This window comes from Perkinsus marinus (assembly GCF_000006405.1).
Source record: "Perkinsus marinus ATCC 50983 genomic scaffold scf_1104296953018, whole genome shotgun sequence".
Classification (NCBI taxonomy): domain Eukaryota; phylum Perkinsozoa; order Perkinsida; family Perkinsidae; genus Perkinsus; species Perkinsus marinus.
The window spans coordinates 187,402-208,254 of NW_003208655.1; the positions used below are offsets into that span (position 1 = coordinate 187,402).

Sequence of the window (20,853 nt, forward strand, 5' to 3'; positions counted from 1 at the left end):
GCTAGTCACGCTGGCCACGATGACGTAGTTGCAGCCTCGTTCCGTGGGAGATTCCGGTAACTTTGGAAATGCTGTTAGTGATATGTGCACGTAGGGTAGGCACAGACGACATCATAAACATCACAAGAGTCATCGCCATCATCATCATGGTAGTGACAGTAGTATTTTCATCATCCCTGGAGGTGGTAGTTTCTACGGTGTTTATGATACACCAGCAGCACAGATAGCACGGCGACTGGGTGAGAATCAGGTCCGATGGAGAGGGATTCGTCTCTTTGACCGTCCCTAGTCCTCACAGGCTAGCCGCTTCAGATAGGGGTATCTGTCATGCCACCACAGCATCTAAGCAATGACGTACTAGGCCCCACGATTTCGGTCAAGCATGCATCGATGTTCCAAGCCGCTAGTACAGAGCAGATTGCGACAGGCGGGGGTGCCTCTGGGACGACGCCTGCCTCACTCAGTGTGAGCTAACATACCATCAGCAACCATAATATTGGTTTTTCAGGGCCTGCTTGGATGCTTTAGCCAGAGTGAATCTTCGACTACTAAACGGTCGTGCTCTTGGCTTTGGTGGTCACCTGGTGAAAGCAATAGCTGTGATGCATCTGACGGCCAACGAAGCGTTCAGGAAGGAGCTCAGCATGAGGCTGGCTTGCTCGCTAGCTGGAGTAGATACTGTGAGGAGTGGTGGGTATGGGCCCGGCATCGAGGGTCGGAGTTGGTTGAAGTCATCGAGGAATTGGGAGAGCTGGTGGAGATGATGGAGTGAATCATGCTGGTCGTATTCCATCAACAGCTGTTGGTGTTGAGCTGGGACGTGGTTTCTGGTGTCCTCGTTGTCAGCTCTGTTATCATCTGGTTGTAATGCTTCCCAGCACGAGACCTCCTCTGCCCCCAGGCCGACCCGTCATCGACAAGGTCTCGAAAGATGAGGAGGACGGCAGCAAGACTAATTGGGCTGACTATAGTCAGAGCGAAAATACCGATGCTGAAGACAAACCGACTCGGGAGGAGGAGGAGGAGGAGGCGGAGACTACCCTTAATTCGGAGAAGGCGAGTGTAGACGATGAGCTCTACGTCGATATTCCAAGCCCCAAGGGAGACGGTAAGCTCCGTTACCCTCAACAGGCCCTAGGCCTTTTCCTCGATCAGCTCCAACTCTACCACCGCCCCCTTCACCACCGTCGAAGTCCGATGAGCCGCCGTCTTCTCAGCAGCCTGAGACTTCTCCAGCTAGAGTTAGCAGCAAATGTGTGGCGGACGACGACGATAAGGAGTATCTAACGTTCGCTACCTGTGAGATGTCGCCAGCCTTGTTGAAGGAGTGGGGGATCAAATACGGGGATCACTGGTATGAGACAATGAAAAGCAACGAAATCGTAAGAATTGGCCAGTCGTGGTCAACGACTGGCAATGACGGTGTTTAGGTTCTCTCCGACGGTCAGAATGTGCCAGGAGTGGGAGAGGTAGTAGGCTCGTAGTAGTTAATCTCGCTGGGTAACGGGTGAATGGTCAGAACTGGATATATTGCCTCCTCTGTGATAAGAAGTTCTGCAGCTTCGACGCCTTGAAGATTCACTTGAGATCTTCCCTTCATGAGAAGAGGATCAGCGCTTTCAGAGGGGTGAGTTCTTTATGCAGTTTGGTAGCGATGGAGAGTCCGAGCAGGAGTCGTCGTGGCCTGGAGCTAAGCATTCTCCTAGAACACCTCGGGGACGCTCAACCGTCGCAGAGGAGGTCACTGGAGCGGCCTCATGCCAGCTGCCTGACTACGTTAATGTGAGACGATGGGATCGAGGTTTTGCAACGAATGGAAAATTCTCGTGGAACAGTCTCTCGAAACTGCTACGGGTCTATTACCAGCGGCAAGGATAGAGTGATTCGGAAACAGTTCATTCTAAGGATTGCTCGATCGTTGTTGTTCAGGTCGACCCTCATGGTTGGGTGTGTACGGTGTGTTGTGGTCATCACGCAGGGGCTGTCCTTCCCAGCTCGGCTCTGATGGAGATGCATCTTATGAGTAATCGCTTTAGCGGTATGGTAGTTTGCCAAGAAGGGCTTCCTTTGCCTCAGGCGACCAACACAATGCGGAGTGTGTCGCGCTGGGTATTGAGCCTTTCTGGGAAGTTGATGAGGATGCTGCTACGTTAGTCGGACAGAGGAATGCGGAGGTACACTTGGAATATCCCAGGGTTGTTGTGGACGATGTGGTGCGCAGATCATGAGCGAGAACTGTATGGTGACGATAAGGTATGAAGAGAATCCTGTGTGGGTGTACTGTGCGATCTGTGATGCACGCATGGAAGGTCTCATACCGCTCCATCGTCATGTTGATAGCGCTGGTCACAAGTACTGCAGTGAGCTGTGTACGTTCGGTCGACCGTTGGGTTTCCGGTAGGAGTGGCCTGGAGGCGGCTAATACAATCGATCGTCGTAAGGGATGGTCCTGGGGGGCAACAGCTATCATTGATGAGGATGGTACGGTGATAGGTAGGAGGAGATCATCTGCAACCAGAGGGAAGACGACGGCGAACTATAGGAATGGCACGGACTACGAAAGGGGTCAGCGTCGACTGGGTTCCATGCTGAATGACTCTTGTTTCTCCGGTCAGATCCTAAGTGGCCGAATTGCATCGAGGATAGCGAGTTTGGGTGGGAGTGTTCATGGTGTGATGCCCAACTCGCCAGTTCATGGCATGTGGTGAATCATCTTCAAGGTCTGTCCATTTTAGTGGTGTCTGACGGTGATTGCTGTTATTGTAGGCAAGAAGCACAAGAAGGCCGAGGCGTATCGCGCCTATGAGGTAGAATCGATCCCGTCCCCACCTAGTCGTGACCCTGTCTACGTTGCTCGTTCCGAAGAACCCATTTCTCAACTACCTGGTAACTGCCAATTTCCGTGGTCGGATGTTCGACCGAAATTTGTTCAGTTAAAAAGCCGTTGAGGCCCCTGAAACCTGCCGGTCTGCCTCCTCGCCGCCCATCGCGCTCGCCACCAAGACAGACCTTTGAGGAGAGAGTTATGGCCTTTGAAGGGAGCTCGGTGAGATTCGCTCGCCATGGAAGCGTCGAATTGGAAGAGATGGCTATGCTCAGCTTTCGTCGAATCCTCCACCACCACCTCCACCTCTCCCAGTAGAGGTTACGCCCTCGGCTCGGTCATCTGGAAGATCAAGGAACTCCATGAATTGGCAAGAACCAGCAGTTCATGATATTGCGGTAACTCGATGTCGATTCTAGTATAGTTATTGAAATGTATAGTATAGTACTAATATGAGCACAGTTATGCGAGGAAAACTGTTCCACTGTTCCTCACTGTAGGGAACGATCTACGGTAAAAATTCTTAGATTCTGAATCGCCTGGTTTTGTTTTATGCCCCACCAGCGTGAAAATCCACCAGCGGGAGTTCATCCTACTATTCCGTACGAATTTGACACCCATGTGATCCGAGTCTCCTTCTGGTGTTGCTGATGGTATGTCTTCTCGATTCAGGCTCATACCTCTCTACCATTACCTCGTGTAGACCCCCGACAGGATGCAGCCTATAGAATGGCCACAAGCTATTCGGCTAGTCCTAACCATCACTATCGCGCTCACCATGCTTCGCCTGAGCTCTACAATGAGATACCTTCCCCCACTAGGGCTTATCACGAGGAGCCTCATAATCATCGAGAGGATAATAACGCTACTTATGGCAGTTGTTATGAGCGGAGTGGGCTGAGGCCAGAAAACAGGGAAAGGCACAGAGAGTACTCCTCTCCAGAAGCCTATATATCGATTGATCCCTGGGTGGGTGTGTTTCGGTCAATCGTCATAACCTCTCTTGTTCAGAAGTCCAATGGTGGACCTGAGCATGGTCTCTCGAGAGGCCATGCAGCCCGGCAGTTCGAGTTTGTTACCCAGCAGTGTGTGAAGATCTATGGATACTTTCCCCCCAAGTGAGCCGACACGTGATTGTTAGTGATCATAATGATGATAACTGTTAGATTCATCACCAAAAACTGTGTTTGTGAGTCATGCATGGTTGGTCCCGGAAGGGATTTGCCTCTGGACAGCCGTGAAGGTAGGTTACAACGCGGTATGCCTTATTATCCCGAGGTTTACGTCTTTCAGGACTGGCCTGGACGGCTGCGCACGTTTATGCACATCTAAAAACTCGGGTCACCTTGCTCGAGATGGGGACGTGCTATCCTGTTAGAAAAGTAGCTCCGCGTGCGCCCGTATATTTTTCGACACGATGACCGTGGTTGGCGTGATATAGGCGAATCGCATTATGGCCTGCGGGTGTTGAAAATGCAGCTTTCTTTCAAACGCGTCGTGTGTCTTACGTTCAATTCGTCAATGACAAGGTAGCTGATGACACGAACGATTCCTTTTCAGGAAGACTGATTGGAACAGCATCAGGATTGATGTATCACAATTTGATTTGACAAGCGTGTTTTGCTGATTATGTTTCTTGGCGAAAGTGATTGACGAGTTGTTGCAGTGGGAGGGCACATCTCGATATAACAACTGTGGTCAGTGTGGAGCTGAAGATGACTAATTTTGGGTACCCATCGGGAATATTCATTCTCTACTTATATTTCATATATATTATTTCCCCAGGTTAGGAAAATGAAAACCCAACAACGTTCAATTTGACAACATTTTTTAACAGTGGGATGGACCATGGGGATATGATGTTCCGTTTTGCGCAAGTACAGTATACAACATAAATTATCACACAATCTTCACGCGCCGGTTTTGACATCATCAGTGGTGGAGGTCTCCTCGGCAGTAGCTTCCACATGGGTCTGCCAGAAGATAATTCTCATATCCCCATCCCGACGACGAACCTCTTGACTTACCTCCTGTTGTTTTTCATTCTCCTTCTTACTGCATTTCGACACTTTCTTGGGTTGGCAACTGTTGAGGTCCAGACTCATGATACCAAGCTGGAGGGTGCGTTGGCGTACTGAGTCAATCTTAGGCGAGTCGGGTCTCTAAGCAGCGTTGGATTGCACCCTGAATATCGTCATAGTCCGCTCCTTACCTTGATCAGCCCCGTCATAGCCTTGGAAACGTTAGGATTCTTCCATGTCGCAGATATAGGCTGTGGAGGCTTCGAAGGGTCTGATGAATTCGACGAATTCGCTCTTTCATAAGCTCCGAACTCTCACCCGTTTTGTCGGCCAATGCCTGTGCAAGCGTCGGCAATGGGTTGGCGGATGCGTCCCTTGTCGGCCACTGGCGAGCATCTTTCTGTGCCTCCCTGACTAGACTTGGACTGAATTTGGTCTGATCAATGAACTTGTTAGAACTCCTCGAGAAGACCCAAATCAATGAGACCTTGAGATCGCCATCGATGATTTGCCAGCGGCAGAACTTGAAGTCCAGATCGAGGTTGTACCCTCGTGAGCTGAGATCCTTAACTGCTTTGAACAACGCACTGATGCCATCAGCTACCACTTGAGTCTTCAAGAACAGACCTAACAAGGGCGCGACGTCGGAGACGGTGAAACTTCACCAGAATCTCACCAGCAGCAATAGGGACTTTATTGAGGTATATCATATTGATACCCTGTTGGTAGATAGATCCACCGCGGAGTGGAGTTTCCTCCTTGCCAGCGTACCTACATCAACGCTCTGCCCACCACTGGCGAGTCCGTAGGCACCTTGGCAAGGTGGCCTTGAAGCCGCCGTCGGGTAGGAAGCATGGTCTTAATTGAAGTGCTGAGGACCGGAAGTTCTTCGGGTTGCCGTACCTGTGAGGGACAGCGATTTCGAAGCCCTCAGGAGGACGTTATGCTACGGCGCCACCACAGGCTCGAACGCAAAGGCGCCGATATGATCGATCCTCACACCTTTCCCTGACTCCAGAACCTGAATCATAACAAGCTGATCACAGTCTCGACAAACAGACACTGAGGGCGCACCTCCCGAAGATAGTCGGACATGGCATTCCATATAGCTTGAAGCTGCCTCTGAGGATCTAGATTCTGTAGCCCTAAGGATGAGCGAAGAACAATGGCAAGTCTCGTTGGGAACATCTCGTCGAAAGCCCGAGGAGAATGTCCAGTGAAGAAGGTCCATACCTGTGGAGGTCCTGGGCTGTGATGTCGTGTGGAGACCAGGGAAAAACTTGGGGTTGGACAGTACGAACTCAACGAGCTGGGGAACTGAGAAAGAAGAACCGAGATGGTCTCCGTGAGAGGACAGCAATGAGTTACCTTGAATGACTACTGTCATCTTGCGCTGATGTTGCTGAGATATTCGGTGGGTAATTTCAACCAGACGTTTTGAGCGGAAATTTTCACGCAGCAACTCGCGCGCGCCCGAAATACATTGCAGATTGTCCGCCTCTCAGCTGCGTTGCATGAGCTTCCGAGTTCCCCCAAAGTGGGTCCTCCAACTAAAATGATGCAGCGGGCTCGAGTGGCCACCCTTCTCGACGGGTTCGCTGCTTCCTCACCCGGTGATTCAATCAGCAAAATGGCTCCTTGGACTCTCACAAGGTAGCACTGAGTTATCGATTTGAAGACAAGTTGTGATGCACCATTCAAGGTATGCTCTACGGAATCTACGAGAGAGTCGGAAAGACGCCAAAGTGTGGAAGGCAATAGTTGAACGAGCTAAGCAGATCGTAGGGAAATCAGCGCCCTTCGAACGATGCATTATAGACCTCCTATAGGTCCCTATGATGCAACCATCTGATATGAGCGTCATATGTTTCTCGTTGGCACGGTTACGTTTGAGAGATCGAGAGCTCCTGTCGAGAGTAGCTCAGGAGTATCCCACTCAGATGGGGAGGTTTTCCCCTGCGGACTTAGCGTAAGCCTCCTATGGTCAGCGGTGGGCACAATAGGGGAGTTGAAGGTATCTTCTATCGTCATATGCTCGTCTGGAAATGCGACACGATTTACTCTTCAACATTGCAGCTCGAGAGGCGGCGCGGTTAATGCATCGGTGTAACTCTAGACAAGTACGCAGCCATACCGAGTTCGCCGCACTGAGGCCTTGTACAGGTTAGCGACATCATGTTCGCGTTCGCTAGTTTGCAGTACGTCCACCCTCGACTATTCAACGTCATCCGCAGACGAGTAGTAGAAGTGGCTCCCAACATGGAAGGTTGGCATCTCGCTCTTGTGAGTGGGGAATCGACGGCCCGTTACATCCATTTCTCTGTCCCGATGTGGACTCGGTCATTGTGACAGACATGCTCGGCTTTTGCCAAGCTACAGCTTGCGGATACCAAGCTATTCGCGGTGCTGGCGGGTGAAATCTGTAAGCGAATTAGCGACCTTCCTCCGAAGTCCTTAGCGCTTGTCGCCAACAGCTATGGTGAGAGACCCGTGCTTTTGCGTATATCACTGATACTGTTCAGCGCGACTAAATGTTCACAATCGGTTCCTCCTGGAGGTGCTCATGGATGAATCGTTCAGACACCGAGGAAAGTAGGAGTCTTGACTGATTTTTCATTATCTGACGCGTGCAGGTTCTCACCCCAGGGCGTTGCTCTGATGTTGAACTCATATGCTAAACTTAATCATCCAAATCCTCTGCTTTTTGATTACTTTGCCAAAGTGATGCAGCTACTCTCAACCGGTTATAGAGGATTCTACTTTGCTCCTAGGAGATCCCAAAACACATCAAGAAATACACGTTGCAGTCTGTGATGTTGGTCGCGTCATCATACGCCCGAGCTGGTCATAAGTCGCCCGCCTTGTTCGCCGCTCTCGGTGATCAAGTGAGACCATGAAGCCTACTGTAGAGGATAGAGGAGACCTTCAGGTTTCTCGAGAAGCGGAGAACATGACACCGAGAATAGCGGCTTCGCTGGTGCATTCTTTCAGTGTGGCAGACGTCCGCAATGGTCCGCTGCTTTACCACACACCTGAACTCGTTAAACAGAAGTGATGTGTCTCACACTCTACTTCCTCGCATATAACACTCCTCTTAGTATCAACACTATCACACTCGCTGAGATCTTCATGCTCCTTCGTGGTTACGCTAAACTCAATATCAACAATCTTGAGCTCATCGACACGACACTCGCTCGAGTACCTCATCTTATCGCCATTCAAGACTCAGTAGCCCATGAGAATACGGTAATGAGTTTTCCTCTGAGAGTTGGGATCTATCTCTGTCCTTGAGGTGGATGAAACTCCGTCAGCCCTAGATGACTACTCGGTGTCTGTGGCTGATGAAGTGGATCCGACCAGAGACCGGTGTGAGATGCTGCCAATGTTGGGTATAATTCATGCAATGAGCATGTTGCATGTCAGTCCCAAAGGGAATGATATCTACAGTAAGGTGCACTGATGTTTACGAGTGAACCTCCGTCTCAGAGGCAGCGGTCGATTCCATTTGCGAACATGTGAGCTCGAGAAGCGATGAAGAGTTCACGCCCGTCGAGGTGGCTTCCGCGCTGGAGGCCTTGTCAAATCTGCACTACCGCCATAATGGACTGCTCGGGAAGGTATCTTTCGTACTGCGTATTCATAAGTGATGCCTAGTGGTGGCTTTTTCTCCTCAGCTACGGCATCTACTTTCTAGAGAGTCATTCGTAGCATCTGCAAACGAGCAAGATGCCCAGAAGATTATGGAATCCCTGCGAGCCATGGGATGGCAAGATCGTGACTCAGCAACGCTGTCAGCGGGAGACGATGATAGCGAAGCTCATGAACATGTCGTGACTGAGTTCCCCATGTACACTGGAGACGACTCGAATATGAGTTCAGGTGGCTGAGATGTTTCACGAAGAGTTTCGGTTGCGAAGGGTTTTCATGTTGCGTTGAACTTGATAGTGTTGCGGAGCACAGGATACTAGGAAATCTAATGCTAGTGCCCAACACTGAAGTGACACAGTGAAACATTTGTGAGAACAAACCTCCAATGTGGCGCTGTAAAGCGACTTCGGCTCAGAGCACGCACCGGTGGATGATGGGAGGTGCAGCGCAGAAGGGCTCTTGCGCACTCTACATAGGGCCAGAGAGTTGTTCCTCTGTCTCTATTCGAGTAGCAAATTCCTCATACCTCGTCATTGTTCTCACTCTTCGCCCGGTAAACGAGGACGATAGTAGAATTTACCATTCGCTCACTAGCCCAACTGTGGCGCGCGACATGGGTTGTCCCACGTGTCGAGGCTTGCTATTCCGTGATCTGTGAGTCTTCTCAAGAAGTTTCACTTCAAAACCAGCAGATCATTGAATAATGAACCTCGTCAGCGGCATTTTATGTGATCTATGGTGGCAGTCTCAGACTACTAATCGTTCAGCTAGTTATATGTGACGTGCGCGTGCGTGCAGAATAGAGGACTCGCCTAGGAGAAAATGGCACATCTACGGCTTCACCACCATGTCCATATACCTCTCATGATATGGACTCAATCATGACCACCGCCGCAGTCGAATATCCACGATATATCACTCACTAAACAGAAACTCTAGCGTTAGTCTCAGCTGCCTGATAACACCAACTAGCACTTTCATGTCTAGAATACCACTAGTCTCAGAGATATTCATAATCTGGGCCTCCTCCTATAACAGGTTCCTGCATGCTTTCCATTGGAAGTCCCCAGTGTCCTCACTTTGAATGTCTCTCGAAAGTGCATCGAGCCCGGGACGTTCGAGTTCTAGCGCGTACAGCGACAGGCTCAGTCCGTACCCGAACAAAGGGCTATGCGGAGATCCAGAATACGAGGAGGATTTTGAGTCCGAAGATTATCTGAGGAAACTGGAGCAGTTGACCCAATGGGTGAAGGAAGCAAAGGTGAGCCTAGGCTTCACCATAATGACATTCTGAGTTGCCGCAATATACTCCTACGTAGACGTAGGAGTTTACTAGGCTTCTTATCACAGTAAGGTCGTTGTCTCCTGTCGCACCGTATTTCCGGATAGGATCGCTCCTATTTGCTCCTTTTCAGCACCTTGTTTTCTTCACCGGTGCCGGTATCTCAACGGCATGCGGTATACCAGACTTCCGCGGTCCGAATGGCGTTTGGACGCGTGAGACGGCGAGTAGAGGACTCAGGACGAGGGACACGGCGGTGACACCATCTGCCACAGAGGGAGCGGACATCACTGTCTGTAGGAGCACCGCTGAGCTGTTGTATATATACCAGTGTGGTGTCAGCTTTCTCGGAGGCTTTGCCGAGTTTCTCTCATTCGGCCATTGCGGAGCTCGTCGGTCGAGAGAAGGCGAAGGCAGTGGTGACACAAGTGGGCTCGTTCGAGTGCATCGTCACACATAACGATGCTTTCAGAACGTCGATGGGCTACACTGGAAGTCGGGTGTGCCACGCTCACTCTTGTCTGAGATACATGGATGCCTCCTCGCCTCGTATTGTGACAGTTGCCTAACTGAGTGAGATCCATCTAACCATATCCCGCCGAGATTGAGAGTGGCGATTGACGAGTCCTGTGGAATGGCCGTCGTTTTCCAGCCCTGTCCTTGACCAGACAGTTTCCCTGACGGTAGGTTCCGCCATCTAGATGACGTCGGAGGCTGCGGTCACCGTCCCTTGCCAGGAGGACTGCTCTGTCCCAAGTGTGAACGCAGCAACACAAGTACACGAGCTCCTAGCCCTCCAAAGCCTAGTATATTGGATGTTTCTTTCACTGATGCAGGGACGTCGTTACGTCGACCGGTGCGCACGGTGAGACGTGAAGGCCATCGCCGGGATTGCGTACTGCGTGACTGTGTATTGGATTGGAACGAGGAGCTCCCCGAACCTGATAGAAGCCGAGCTATCCGTCACTGCAAGCTCGCTGATCTCTGCATTGTTGTCGGTAGGTTCCACGTAAGTTGTTGTCTTGCTGATTCTCACCCTGTTAGGTTCCTCCCTTCGCATTGAGCCTGCCAGTTCATTCCCTTTCTATGCTCAGTGGATCAACAAACGTATGAAGAAATTCGAGCGAGGTCGAGTGGTCATCATAAACCTCCAGAAGACCGAATATGACCATCGCTGTGGTACGTTAGCGTTCAGGTGTCCAACATGCTGAGAGCCTGACATGTTATCTTTATTCAGATTTGCGTTTCTTCACCCGGTCTGATCGAGTCTTCCGAGACTTGTTTCAGCAACTAGACATTGCCATCGATGCGCGTCCCTTGGTCAAGCCAAACTTGCTCACTGACCCAGCGCTGTATGATTCGTATGGCCGAGCTCGCGGTGGCGATCAATTGGCAGGCAAACGAATACGAATCACCTGAAAATGAATGACCCGTGTTAGTCAATAGTTGGTTGACCGCATTCACGTTCTGCAGTGCGAGTTTACGAATCGACTATCATGACGATGGGGGTCCCAGATCTTCAGCAACGGAACTATGATGGAACTGAGTCCCCAAGAAGCGGAGGAAAGTACCATACGTCAACTACATGCAGAAATACACTTCTCTATTGAAAAATGATACCATGACTATCCAACATTTCAGATTTCTAACGAACATTTCTGAACAAACTTTGTGCCGCAGAGCAATGTCTTGTTCCAAGCGGGATCGCTGGAGCCTGGACTGTACACTGCACACGAGTACTATGTTCTCCACATCTTCAGTGTCCTCACGTGCTCTTTAGTTTTCGAGTCAGCGGAGCTGAATCATTCGTCCTCGTATCGCGATCAGTAGGGCCAGGCGGAGGAGAGATTAATCCAAAATCGAACATATTGACCATCGACAAGGATGCACAGCATCTTGAGTTGCGACAACGACACCTGAGGGATTCGAACCCTCGCGGGCATAGCCCAACGGCTCAGCAGGCCGCCGCCTTAACCACTCGGCCAAAGTGTCTATGTTATAAATGTAAGGCTCTCAAAACGGATGGCTATCGTGTTTTTATTAAATCGTTTCGGAACTCCGAGCAGATGTGATTTAGTTCCCCTTGTAGAGCGATCTAATCGATGTGCAATTCGCCGAGGCAATCCGCTCAAGTCTGCGAATGCACGTCCAGATCTCGCGCTTACTCCATGCCGCGAAGCATGATCCCCTAGCTATTATAATTGTCACTCCTAGCTGCGATGGAGAGAAGGTACAGTGAGTTTGGGCGAAGTGATTACCGACTCGGACTCATAAAGAACCGATTGACTCTAGAACACGACTCAGAGCCTTCGTTTTGGGATGAGAAACGTTTTTCCGCTCTTTACTCCGAGCCGGCTGCCTTGTTCACCACGGCAAGCCACTTCGTTTCAGTTTCAGGCTGCTGATCTTCAACGGGACGTGTGATAGGTACCTGACGGAAGCACTTCTAGAGCAACGCAGCCCAAAAAGCATCACGTGACAGAGGCGTTCTTGAGTTTGAATCCTCGTCGAATAAACAGATGGCATCTCGAAGGAGTATCTACACACATTTGAATGAATCCTCAGTACCCTATCTCCGCTAGCTGATTCAGTCACGCTGCAAAATACGTACTCTTTTTTATCAACATTCTCTTCTGGGAAGGTGATTCTGACGCGGCAAACATGCCTCTCCCGCCATCGGAGGAAAGACTGTGGAACCTGCCGAGGAAGTGAATGCACGAGATAGACATACACAGAGCTCCGTTCCTACCATCATTCGCCAGAAATGATCCCGCATCAGATCGTTTGAGATCACAAATACTTTATCAGCCGTTCGGTTTTCATTCTTCGCCAGTGCTCGAGCCTGTTCTTCACAGCGAATAGCTGCGTACATCCAGAACCAATCATCGTTTGCACGAGGAGGGACCTTAGAAAAGAGCCAGAATGATGTGGAGAGACCCGTTAAAAACAGAGGTCTACCCTATAAAGATCGAAAAGACTTCCGTTGTCGTCATTTTGCTTCGTCCACTTATCATCGTACCTAGGCAAACCACACTCATGAGGATGATAGGCATAGAGGAGATTCGTAAGATTACTTCTTTATCAACTCGTCATACTTGGCCCGCTTCTCTTCACTCAGTTCCTCAACGTCATCCTCATCACTCGTATGTGAGCTCTGGGGTTTGCAAGACATCGATTCCTCAATATTCTCAGGTGTATTCTCATTGGCTGAGACGGGAGACGGGGTTAACTCGGGGTCTAGTTCGGGCGCGAAGGTACCTGCATCAACACGTCGGTGCAATGCAGTAGCACTTTGCTCGCAATAGTTTGGAGATAGATAGTTCGCGATCAACCTCGTCGATGGTTTGTGGATCGCAACAATCTCATCGACAGTCTGGCCGAGTGGTCTAAGGCGGTGGCTTTAGGCGCCATTCCGAAAGGGCGTGGGTTCGAACCCCACGGCTGTCACTTTCTAAAATTGTCATCGTCTGATGACAATTTTGAATGCACAACTAGATGAATAAGTAGAACGAGATTGAATGAATGAGGTAAATAAGGGCTTAGCATTGTCTAGTCAACAATCTCGTTGGCAGATTTCCATCCGGAGAGGAAAACTCACCATCCAACCTAGCCAGCTTCTGCTTGTGTTTGCTTGCAATTTTCCGTCTCTTCTTGGCAAGAGGACCGGTACCGACAGTCAAGTCGAGCCCCTGTTCGAGCCACTTGCTATGCAAAATCACAAGTACCTTATGCGAAGGGAAATACTCGAGAAAAACGGTTCAAGATTTCAATAACCTCACCTTCTTTCCTTCCTTTAAGAAATGCTCGACAACGTCATCTATCTGCGAGTGCTGGAAGAAGCCATCAGCATAGTTCTGGTTCATATGGCCAATATTAGCTGCATCAACTATGATAGTCGCCGGAGTCGATTGTGAATCTGATAGGAGATGGAAGCACTAAGCAAGCCACTACAACTGACCTAAGTATTGCTTCAAGTCGAGGAACTTTTGCTGCTGATCCTCGGACAAGTTTTGTGTCGCCAATCGCTGGGTTAGATCTGAGAGCTCGTGTAGCTCCTCATCCGTGATGTCAATAGACCGCAACTTGATATCCGTAGCAGAGCACCTGCCCTCCACAGAAATATCTGTAGGGAGGACCTCCACATCCGGATCCCGCTGGCCCATTGTTTTGATAGCCTCCGTCAATCTCGAATCGGTGACGACATCAATTGTGTTAGCCACCTTGTCGGCGAGGAAATCGAAAGCTGCAAACGCTTGTAACACCGTCACTTGATGAATGCTATGACGTTACTTTTTCCAGGAGGGCAGCATCGGAGAAGATAAGACAGCTCCGCCTCACCGAGAGTAAACCCCCGGCCCTCGAGGTCCGCGACTAGCTTCATGGCCGCCTGAACAGGCGTCGTGAACAACAGACCTACTCGACACTAGTCTCACGTCGAAGTCTCGGTACTGAGGTGATGAATACAACTGCAGGAGCGGAGCGTAACTCCTGAGTCGAGGTTGGAAGTTGCTCAAGCCTGATAGAACAGATAAGGGAAACAAACGATTGCATTCTTACACTCTTCGTGGTACTGCAAGGCTAGATCGATCTCTCCTGCTGCTACTGCCAACTTCACCATACCAGTGAGAATATTCTCCTGACGCTGTGGGCCTATCAAGACGAATAGCTAGCAGATGATACTGGACCCTCACATTTACATTTATCGAGGACTTGCTGAGCAAGCTTGAGGATCTTCCGGGCAGTCTCGATGTCCTTCGATGGACAGCCAGCTTCGAGATTAACATCGCTAGCAGCCACAGTAAGGATACGTGCATGCATCTGAGGGGACGTCGACAACATATCAATCCTCTGAACGGTAGGGGAACATGGTAGAATGATCAACAGTAATATGACCTCGCTGACAAGCAGACATTTAAAACCGGTACGCAAGAGCTACAGGTGTATACCCCTTTCGTTAAGCCAGCGTCCACGAATTCGTCATTGGACATAATCTCCTCATAGGTCTTGAATGCTCCTAATATATCATGCTCACGAGCTGATGTGTACCTGCATTCAACCGATGAAGTCTCCACAGGCATCATCACTTGATAAGCATACATTTTCGTTTGGATAGCCTTCAGCTGCTTCTTCAAGGCAATCTCCTTAGTATTTTTCTGATGGGGCATTTGAACAACAAGTCGGAGGAAGAGAAGAAAGAACAACAACAGCAACACTACGGGTGAGTCGGACATGTCAATTCGACGCGCCTCCTAGGGTAGTGGCAGAGGGACGCTCCAGGGCCTGTAGGTTGGAGATTCCTATGCTGATTTCAACGAGTCACTCTAGCCCAGCCAATAGGAGCAACAGGAAGGCTACACTCCACGGGGTATTGCCCTCCCAGTATCGCCAACCTCACTAGAGTACCGCATCTTCAATAGACCACTCTGGACACAGGCACCACCATAAACGACAGCCTGTCATGAATCTGCCTCCTACGGTCGGTAGATCTGCTCCCAGAGCAGGAGGAGCACCAAGTGAGGACGTCGAATTGGATGGCGTCGGACTGACTGGAGTTAGAGCTAGACTGGTGTCGGATAAAGGTGTGCTAGCCTTGTATGTAATACAGTCGGCGCACCCGAGAGGCCTTCATATAAGCCTATTCCAATGCAATACCCTCGCTACTTTGATGGACACCCTCTCTACTACCCAACCCAATCCTGCGAATGGTGTGTTGAAACACATCGGGCAGAAACATAATTCATCAGCATCATCACAGTATCGGCGACTTCTGCTCTGTCGAGCAACCTGCCGTGGTGGACGTCCCCTCGTTGTCGGAGTAGGCCCCCTGCTGACACACAGTTGACCGCTCGTCAAGCCAACCAGCACTCACCCCAGTGCTAGCCTTATCACTAGCTATATCACAGGACTCCTCCTCCTCCTCCTCATCTTGAGGTGGAAGACTTCCTCTGGCATGCAGTGTATCCAACTGGTCCGCTATGACCGCAGGAACCTGAGCCGGACAGCACTACACCTAACACCGCGTGCTGTGTGGCACCTCCTCGTGCATAAAAAGGCCCCCTGGTATCTCCTTATAGGATAAGTCATCCCTCTTAGCACTCATGATAGCCTCCTTAACGTCTTCAATAGTGCTCTTATCAGGAGTTGACAAAGAGATGGTAGGGAGCAGATAGGTGAGGGGAGGGCAATGCATTGCAGAGGCAGCAGCAGTAGTCCACCGTTCATGGGCAGCTTCTGAGCAGCCCAAGACTCGACGTACAGTAGAGGCTACGTTACCCACTGTCCTCTTCTTCCAGCTTCTGGCTCCACTTAGGCACCTTTAAACTCAACAGCATATCATCTTCATCATCAGTATCAGCCAAGGCAGCATCTGCAGCCCCTACGAATTACTCAAGGAGTGGTATGAGCTCAGCATGTACACCTATGACCCACGCATCTCCGGACTCTCAATGTGAGCCTGGCCAGCCGAGCCTTCCCACTGAGGCCGTGTCCCCTGCACGATCTCCCTCATAAATGTAACAGTATCCTGCACTGGGTCAGTCCTGCCTACTATCATAGCCGTATCCAACTGATAGGGTCTATGCCTCCGTAAAATGACCTATGAGAACCACACTCATCCAACCAGAGCCGCCGCCGCCATAATACTCCCTATGTACCCTCTTCTGGAATATGAGCTCTGGGGTGAGGGAGTTGGGATCCATCTGTCTTCTCATTATTCTCTTCACCATCCCTTTACCACTGTATATCCTCGATAACCGGAACCACGTGGCGAGCATCTCTGGCAGCCTATTTTCTATATACTGCTGCCGTCGAGCTAGCGCCTTCGGCTTTCCCTCTCCCACCCACCTGTCGCCAGTGTGGTAAACTATGCACATGTTCAACCACATATGTTGGTGACAATATGAAAATTCTGATGAAATTTCGGGAAATTCATATTTATTCCTGTACTTTCTACTCGTGTATGAACTCCTATAACTACTGGGGAAACTCTCAAGCTCAGCTGAAAAAACCAAACATATATATTCCAACACCGCCTATTGTATCTCCCTGGACCGTAAGGACGCTAATGCACTACCTGCGCAGATAAGCCAGCCAGGTCGGTGAAGTCGCCACAACGTGTGCTATCTTCTCCTTCCTATCATTCTCCAATTCCCGCAATGCCCGCAGTACATAGACAGTAGCCTGCCCACCAGCTACAACCAGATAGAATGGCCGTGGGCGCGCGCTAAAGTGATCGAGGACCTGTCATTTGTCAACATGTTAGCACCAGAAGGAAGCAGTTGTGTCATTAGACCTGATAAGCAAAGTGTGTGTATGTACTGACGAGCGTGCCTTGGAAGACGTCCTCCAGCATAGCCCAGTTCGCAAAACCGTCTTTTAGTGCAAAGCCAGGCCAGTCCACGACCGCCGAGGTGTGGCCTGAGGACCGAGAGGAAACACTACTACTACAAGAAGGGAAGGATACCATACCAAGTTCGGCCAAATGCTTTGCTACTGTACGCCACTCTTCACGACTACTCAGTAAGGAGAATGATGGGAAGAAGACGTATCGGGGCTGTGGGGCCGATCTGGCAACAGCGGCTACGCCTGGGAGTACTCACCAACTACTACTACCTCCGAGATTTAAACCCGACGTGATCATCAGTCGGCGTAACAAGAGCATACTCATACCTGAGGGAATCTCATGAAGGAAGGCCTGGAGGAGCGATGAGGACTTGTTGAAAGTCTGTGTCTTATGCTCCCACCGCATAACTCCTGTCGTGAAGGTAGGCCCTGTGGAGAACCCACGTATGGCACTCGGCACAGACAGCAGTCGGCGGCAGGTAGGCCCAGGGGAGTGCATTACTAGAAAGCACAACCTAGCAAGACCGAGAGGTCCAGCATACTGAGTCTACTACTAGTACGCCACTGCTAATGCAGGGCCACCCTCACCGCAACGACCATTCAGAAGGCCCTCCAAAGCAACACAAAAGGACGCCTAGCGTAACATCTTCTTCCGTCCCATTCGAGAGGAGAAGTCATTCCTCTTATAACGTAGGTCTATTGTGTCTGTCCACACCAGCCAGCAACTCTTTCTCTGGTGAGTAAATCACAAATGCCTCATCACCGCCTTTGTCCTCAACATTGATCCCATACCTCCATGACTGGCTAAATGGCTGCCTTTCGGAGACGCAACTTCCCGTATCGGTAGCTGGATAGGGAGTCCGATGGCCAATCGGCTGCCCAACCGAGCTGATTCCTCCCTCCCCACTACCATGAAAACTCCAAGCTTGCCAATAGTAATTGTAAAATCCGCGTTAGTCTGAGATTGCTTTTCTCGTGCATCGACGAGGACAGCACAGAGCCGACGAGGGTTACACTCATGGGACCATCCTAGCATCAGTTCAACACGCACTTAGCATGCTGGCTAAGCCCAACCGTAGCCAATACTCCCATTTTTGCCTAATGATAAGCGCTGGTATCGGATGTGTCACAGTAGTAGCAACATATCGTGTCACCAAAGCTCTCATGAGAACGACCCGTGTACTACTACTTATCGTCACTTAGTTGAAGAAGGTCCTTACTCTCCTCCCGCTAGTGCTTAGCATGCTGACTGTATCCTGGACAGTATGGCCGAATGGCATCAGCTTGAACAAGCGTAGCTTCTCTCTGGCTATGACCAACACTATCCTCTATCACGACTCCCAGATACCACTAGAACACAACAGGACTCCCATAGCAACTAAAGCAGCTTATAATGGCTGTACTCAGCCCTACTCTACCCATCCTGATACGTAATAAAAGTCTGTGTTGTTATGGCTATGTTGACTCGCGTGGGATCAATGAGCCGTAAAACAGCCAAGTCCAAGCTTGGACTTCCTGCATTGGCATACACCCCTTAAATGAGCAGTCATCTCTCCATCAGCTGGGCAGCACTTCGACCGTAGTGTTGAAATGAAGGCTCGTATGAGTCCAAAGTCCTCGCAACCTTCCGTAAGGTCCAGGAATAGCTTCGACGGGACCAGTAACTGATCAGTAAGACCATCTTGTGGGAATAGTGATGATAATTTCTGCAAAGCTACCTCCGTTCCCGTGGCTTGACACGCTGATGGTTCCTTACTCCCCTCATCACCAGAGATGGTCAGTAGCTCAGCAGGCAAACAGAAGAATACTCCTGTCCAAACAGCAGCTATGGCCTTCTCGTCCATCCAGTCTGCTCTATCTCTAGAGGGACCAAACATGGGAGGGAGTCGTCCGGCTACTGGTGCATGTGAATTCTCTTCGACGAAAGCATTCAGCGTTGCTGTTACAATAGAGGCCTTTTCATTAGAATTGCTCTCCCCTTCAAAACCTCCCTGAGTATTCCAGTATTTACTAATCGTATCGACCAAACGTCTCTGTTCGGCGACAGCATGAAAGACTCCACGCATTATCGGCGAGTCCAACTTCGCCACGGCCCGCAGGAAGCATCGAAACAGCTGTATAAGAAACTCCCCTGAAGACATGGTCGGTTGCCTGGAAGGCAAATCGACCATGGTTGACTGCCGCTGCATTTCGTTCCGGAATTCATCCGTTAGTGAAATCGTGGCCGAAGACGGTATTGAAGCCAGAGCCAACAGCTTCGGACCAGCTTCTGGTGGTAGAGATCCCGGCTGAGTAAGGAAAATAATTCCGGTCGACGACGAGCCCATGGTAGTCTTACTCTCATCCTAACTAGCATAATATACCCTCTTGGATAGCCTGTTGCTTTATCAAGAGGATACATAGCTTTGACTAGCCTTTGTAGACTCATCCAATGAGGTGGATACTTGAACCTGAGATACTCTCGACTAGGCCCTCCATCTACACATACCTGGCCACATCCAGCACTAAGACGGAGTCAGTCGCGGCGTGGTAGGCTCCGATGGGGGAAAAATGACCATTGCCAGCTTGGCCCACGGCCGCCCTGTCATAGGATACTACCAGTACCTAAATCGGAGGGATAGTCAAGGAGCGGTCTCCTAGGAGTTATGATGACCTTCTCGAGGCCACCACAGCTTGGTAACAGCCTCCCATCCGACGTCCATGATTCGACAGTGTCTCGAAAACCTTGTAAAAATTGCTCATCAGCGTCATCTGCATTGACCTCTGCAGCCGTCGTTGAACACTCTGACGAATTCTCCACCTGTTGCTGTACAGTAGTAGTGACAGTATACCAACACACTTCTTACAACTGGTGGTCTGTAGACTTGAGCTCCGAGACCATTACATCGCGCCAAACACGCGAAGGTGTCGATGGAGATGCCCTCAGAAGCCACCTCTTCTAAGTTGATGCAGCATGCACCCAGATGGTGCTCATCGTACCTATAGCGACCTTCGTGGAAGACTGTAATGGACCGTTCATGGAGACTACCATCTCCATACGCCCTTCCATGTCCTCCACGGGTCGATGCCCAGAGTGTTCAGAGCCATAATAAGAGTAGTAAGCCCGCAGTATGCTGGTTGATCCTGATGAGCTGATCATGTTGAATTGGATGATGAGAGTACACTAACCTGTGTTTTGAACTGGCACATGAGAGGTAGGAACGGGTATGCGTGACCATCGGCCATAGCTTCACTGAGTCGTCGCCGGCCCTCCTCACTGCATACTGTGGGCTCATCATCTGGCAGGGTCTTCTGGTAGAAGACTCCTTGAGGTATTGCTGTTGCTGGGGGCATGGAAAATTAGAATCGGTGTATTATACAACTACGACGATATTCACTAAGTTCAGCATGGCACCCCGGTGGTCGCAGGTTCGATCCGAGGGGACGGTACTTCCTCGTGTCGGTGTTTCTTCCAAGGGCTAAGGTTGATGCTAGCCGGACGCTCTGGCCCAGGATCCTTGAGCACGAGCAGTCGGAAGAGCTTCTCCTCGGATGACGCCCATGTACCACCATGGGCGAGCGACGTTGGTGAGACGCCAACAAGCATCGTTCACAAGCACAACGCAACTGGGGGTGTAGCGATGGCCAATTGCACTGCTAATAGCACCTTGAAGTTGAAGCCTTGCAGTTGAGATATGATGTGGTGACATTAGTTAGAGACTCTTCAGTCCTTGCTGCGGTATTGGGGTAGGTGTTTG

The 20,853-nt window shown here is 50.3% G+C and overlaps 6 protein-coding genes and 2 non-coding genes across 8 annotated transcripts; 3 read left to right on the plus strand and 5 right to left on the minus strand.

Moving 5' to 3' along the window:
• Nucleotides 1-867: 867 nt before the first annotated feature.
• Pmar_PMAR017657 (hypothetical protein) lies at nt 868-3,946 on the plus strand (the record flags this gene model as incomplete). The annotated part of the gene is made up of 12 exons (XM_002776742.1): nt 868-1,108; nt 1,156-1,382; nt 1,431-1,469; nt 1,520-1,627; nt 1,930-2,023; nt 2,077-2,174; nt 2,222-2,352; nt 2,402-2,493; nt 2,616-2,720; nt 2,767-2,886; nt 2,934-3,046; nt 3,836-3,946. The coding sequence occupies 12 exons, from the start codon at nt 868-870 to the stop codon at nt 3,944-3,946; spliced, it is 1,479 nt and encodes a 492-aa protein (XP_002776788.1).
• A 788-nt stretch (nt 3,947-4,734) lies between these two features.
• Nucleotides 4,735-6,232, minus strand: Pmar_PMAR017658 (conserved hypothetical protein; the record flags this gene model as incomplete). The annotated part of the gene is made up of 10 exons (XM_002776743.1): nt 4,735-4,797; nt 4,852-4,986; nt 5,037-5,116; nt 5,164-5,472; nt 5,522-5,616; nt 5,659-5,748; nt 5,796-5,866; nt 5,920-5,990; nt 6,079-6,162; nt 6,214-6,232. The coding sequence occupies 10 exons, from the start codon at nt 6,230-6,232 to the stop codon at nt 4,735-4,737; spliced, it is 1,017 nt and encodes a 338-aa protein (XP_002776789.1).
• Nucleotides 6,233-9,577: 3,345 nt separating this feature from the next.
• On the plus strand, nt 9,578-10,958 carry Pmar_PMAR017659 (NAD-dependent deacetylase sirtuin-5, putative; the record flags this gene model as incomplete). The annotated part of the gene is made up of 7 exons (XM_002776744.1): nt 9,578-9,754; nt 9,909-10,071; nt 10,118-10,203; nt 10,248-10,348; nt 10,463-10,551; nt 10,612-10,773; nt 10,820-10,958. Coding segments are annotated over 7 exons (917 nt in total), but the record flags the coding sequence as incomplete, so codon positions are not given.
• Nucleotides 10,959-11,685: 727 nt separating this feature from the next.
• On the minus strand, nt 11,686-11,767 carry Pmar_PMAR017660. Its single transcript has one exon. It is a non-coding gene; the product is annotated as a tRNA-Ser (tRNA).
• A 349-nt stretch (nt 11,768-12,116) lies between these two features.
• Nucleotides 12,117-14,940, minus strand: Pmar_PMAR017662 (multidrug resistance pump, putative; the record flags this gene model as incomplete). Its single annotated transcript, XM_002776745.1, has 14 exons — nt 12,117-12,206; nt 12,344-12,472; nt 12,525-12,680; nt 12,734-12,794; nt 12,850-13,033; nt 13,374-13,500; nt 13,555-13,691; nt 13,734-14,018; nt 14,066-14,162; nt 14,209-14,291; nt 14,333-14,425; nt 14,473-14,593; nt 14,722-14,821; nt 14,873-14,940. The coding sequence occupies 14 exons, from the start codon at nt 14,938-14,940 to the stop codon at nt 12,117-12,119; spliced, it is 1,731 nt and encodes a 576-aa protein (XP_002776791.1).
• Pmar_PMAR017661 lies at nt 13,143-13,222 on the plus strand. The gene has a single exon. It is a non-coding gene; the product is annotated as a tRNA-Leu (tRNA).
• Nucleotides 14,941-15,126: 186 nt separating the features above from the next.
• Pmar_PMAR017663 (hypothetical protein) lies at nt 15,127-17,615 on the minus strand (the record flags this gene model as incomplete). Its single annotated transcript, XM_002776746.1, has 10 exons — nt 15,127-15,228; nt 15,645-15,764; nt 15,810-16,006; nt 16,053-16,151; nt 16,205-16,370; nt 16,429-16,618; nt 16,848-16,965; nt 17,093-17,191; nt 17,387-17,443; nt 17,561-17,615. 10 exons carry the CDS (start codon nt 17,613-17,615, stop codon nt 15,127-15,129), a joined length of 1,203 nt encoding a protein of 400 aa, XP_002776792.1.
• Nucleotides 17,616-18,489: 874 nt separating this feature from the next.
• On the minus strand, nt 18,490-20,479 carry Pmar_PMAR017664 (hypothetical protein). The gene is made up of 8 exons (XM_002776747.1): nt 20,285-20,479; nt 20,145-20,239; nt 19,963-20,095; nt 19,770-19,916; nt 19,605-19,720; nt 19,455-19,566; nt 18,835-19,404; nt 18,490-18,780 (listed from the first exon to the last, which is right to left on the minus strand). Exons 1-8 carry the CDS (start codon nt 20,447-20,449, stop codon nt 18,592-18,594), a joined length of 1,527 nt encoding a protein of 508 aa, XP_002776793.1. The 5' UTR covers nt 20,450-20,479; the 3' UTR covers nt 18,490-18,591.
• Nucleotides 20,480-20,853: the final 374 nt, after the last annotated feature.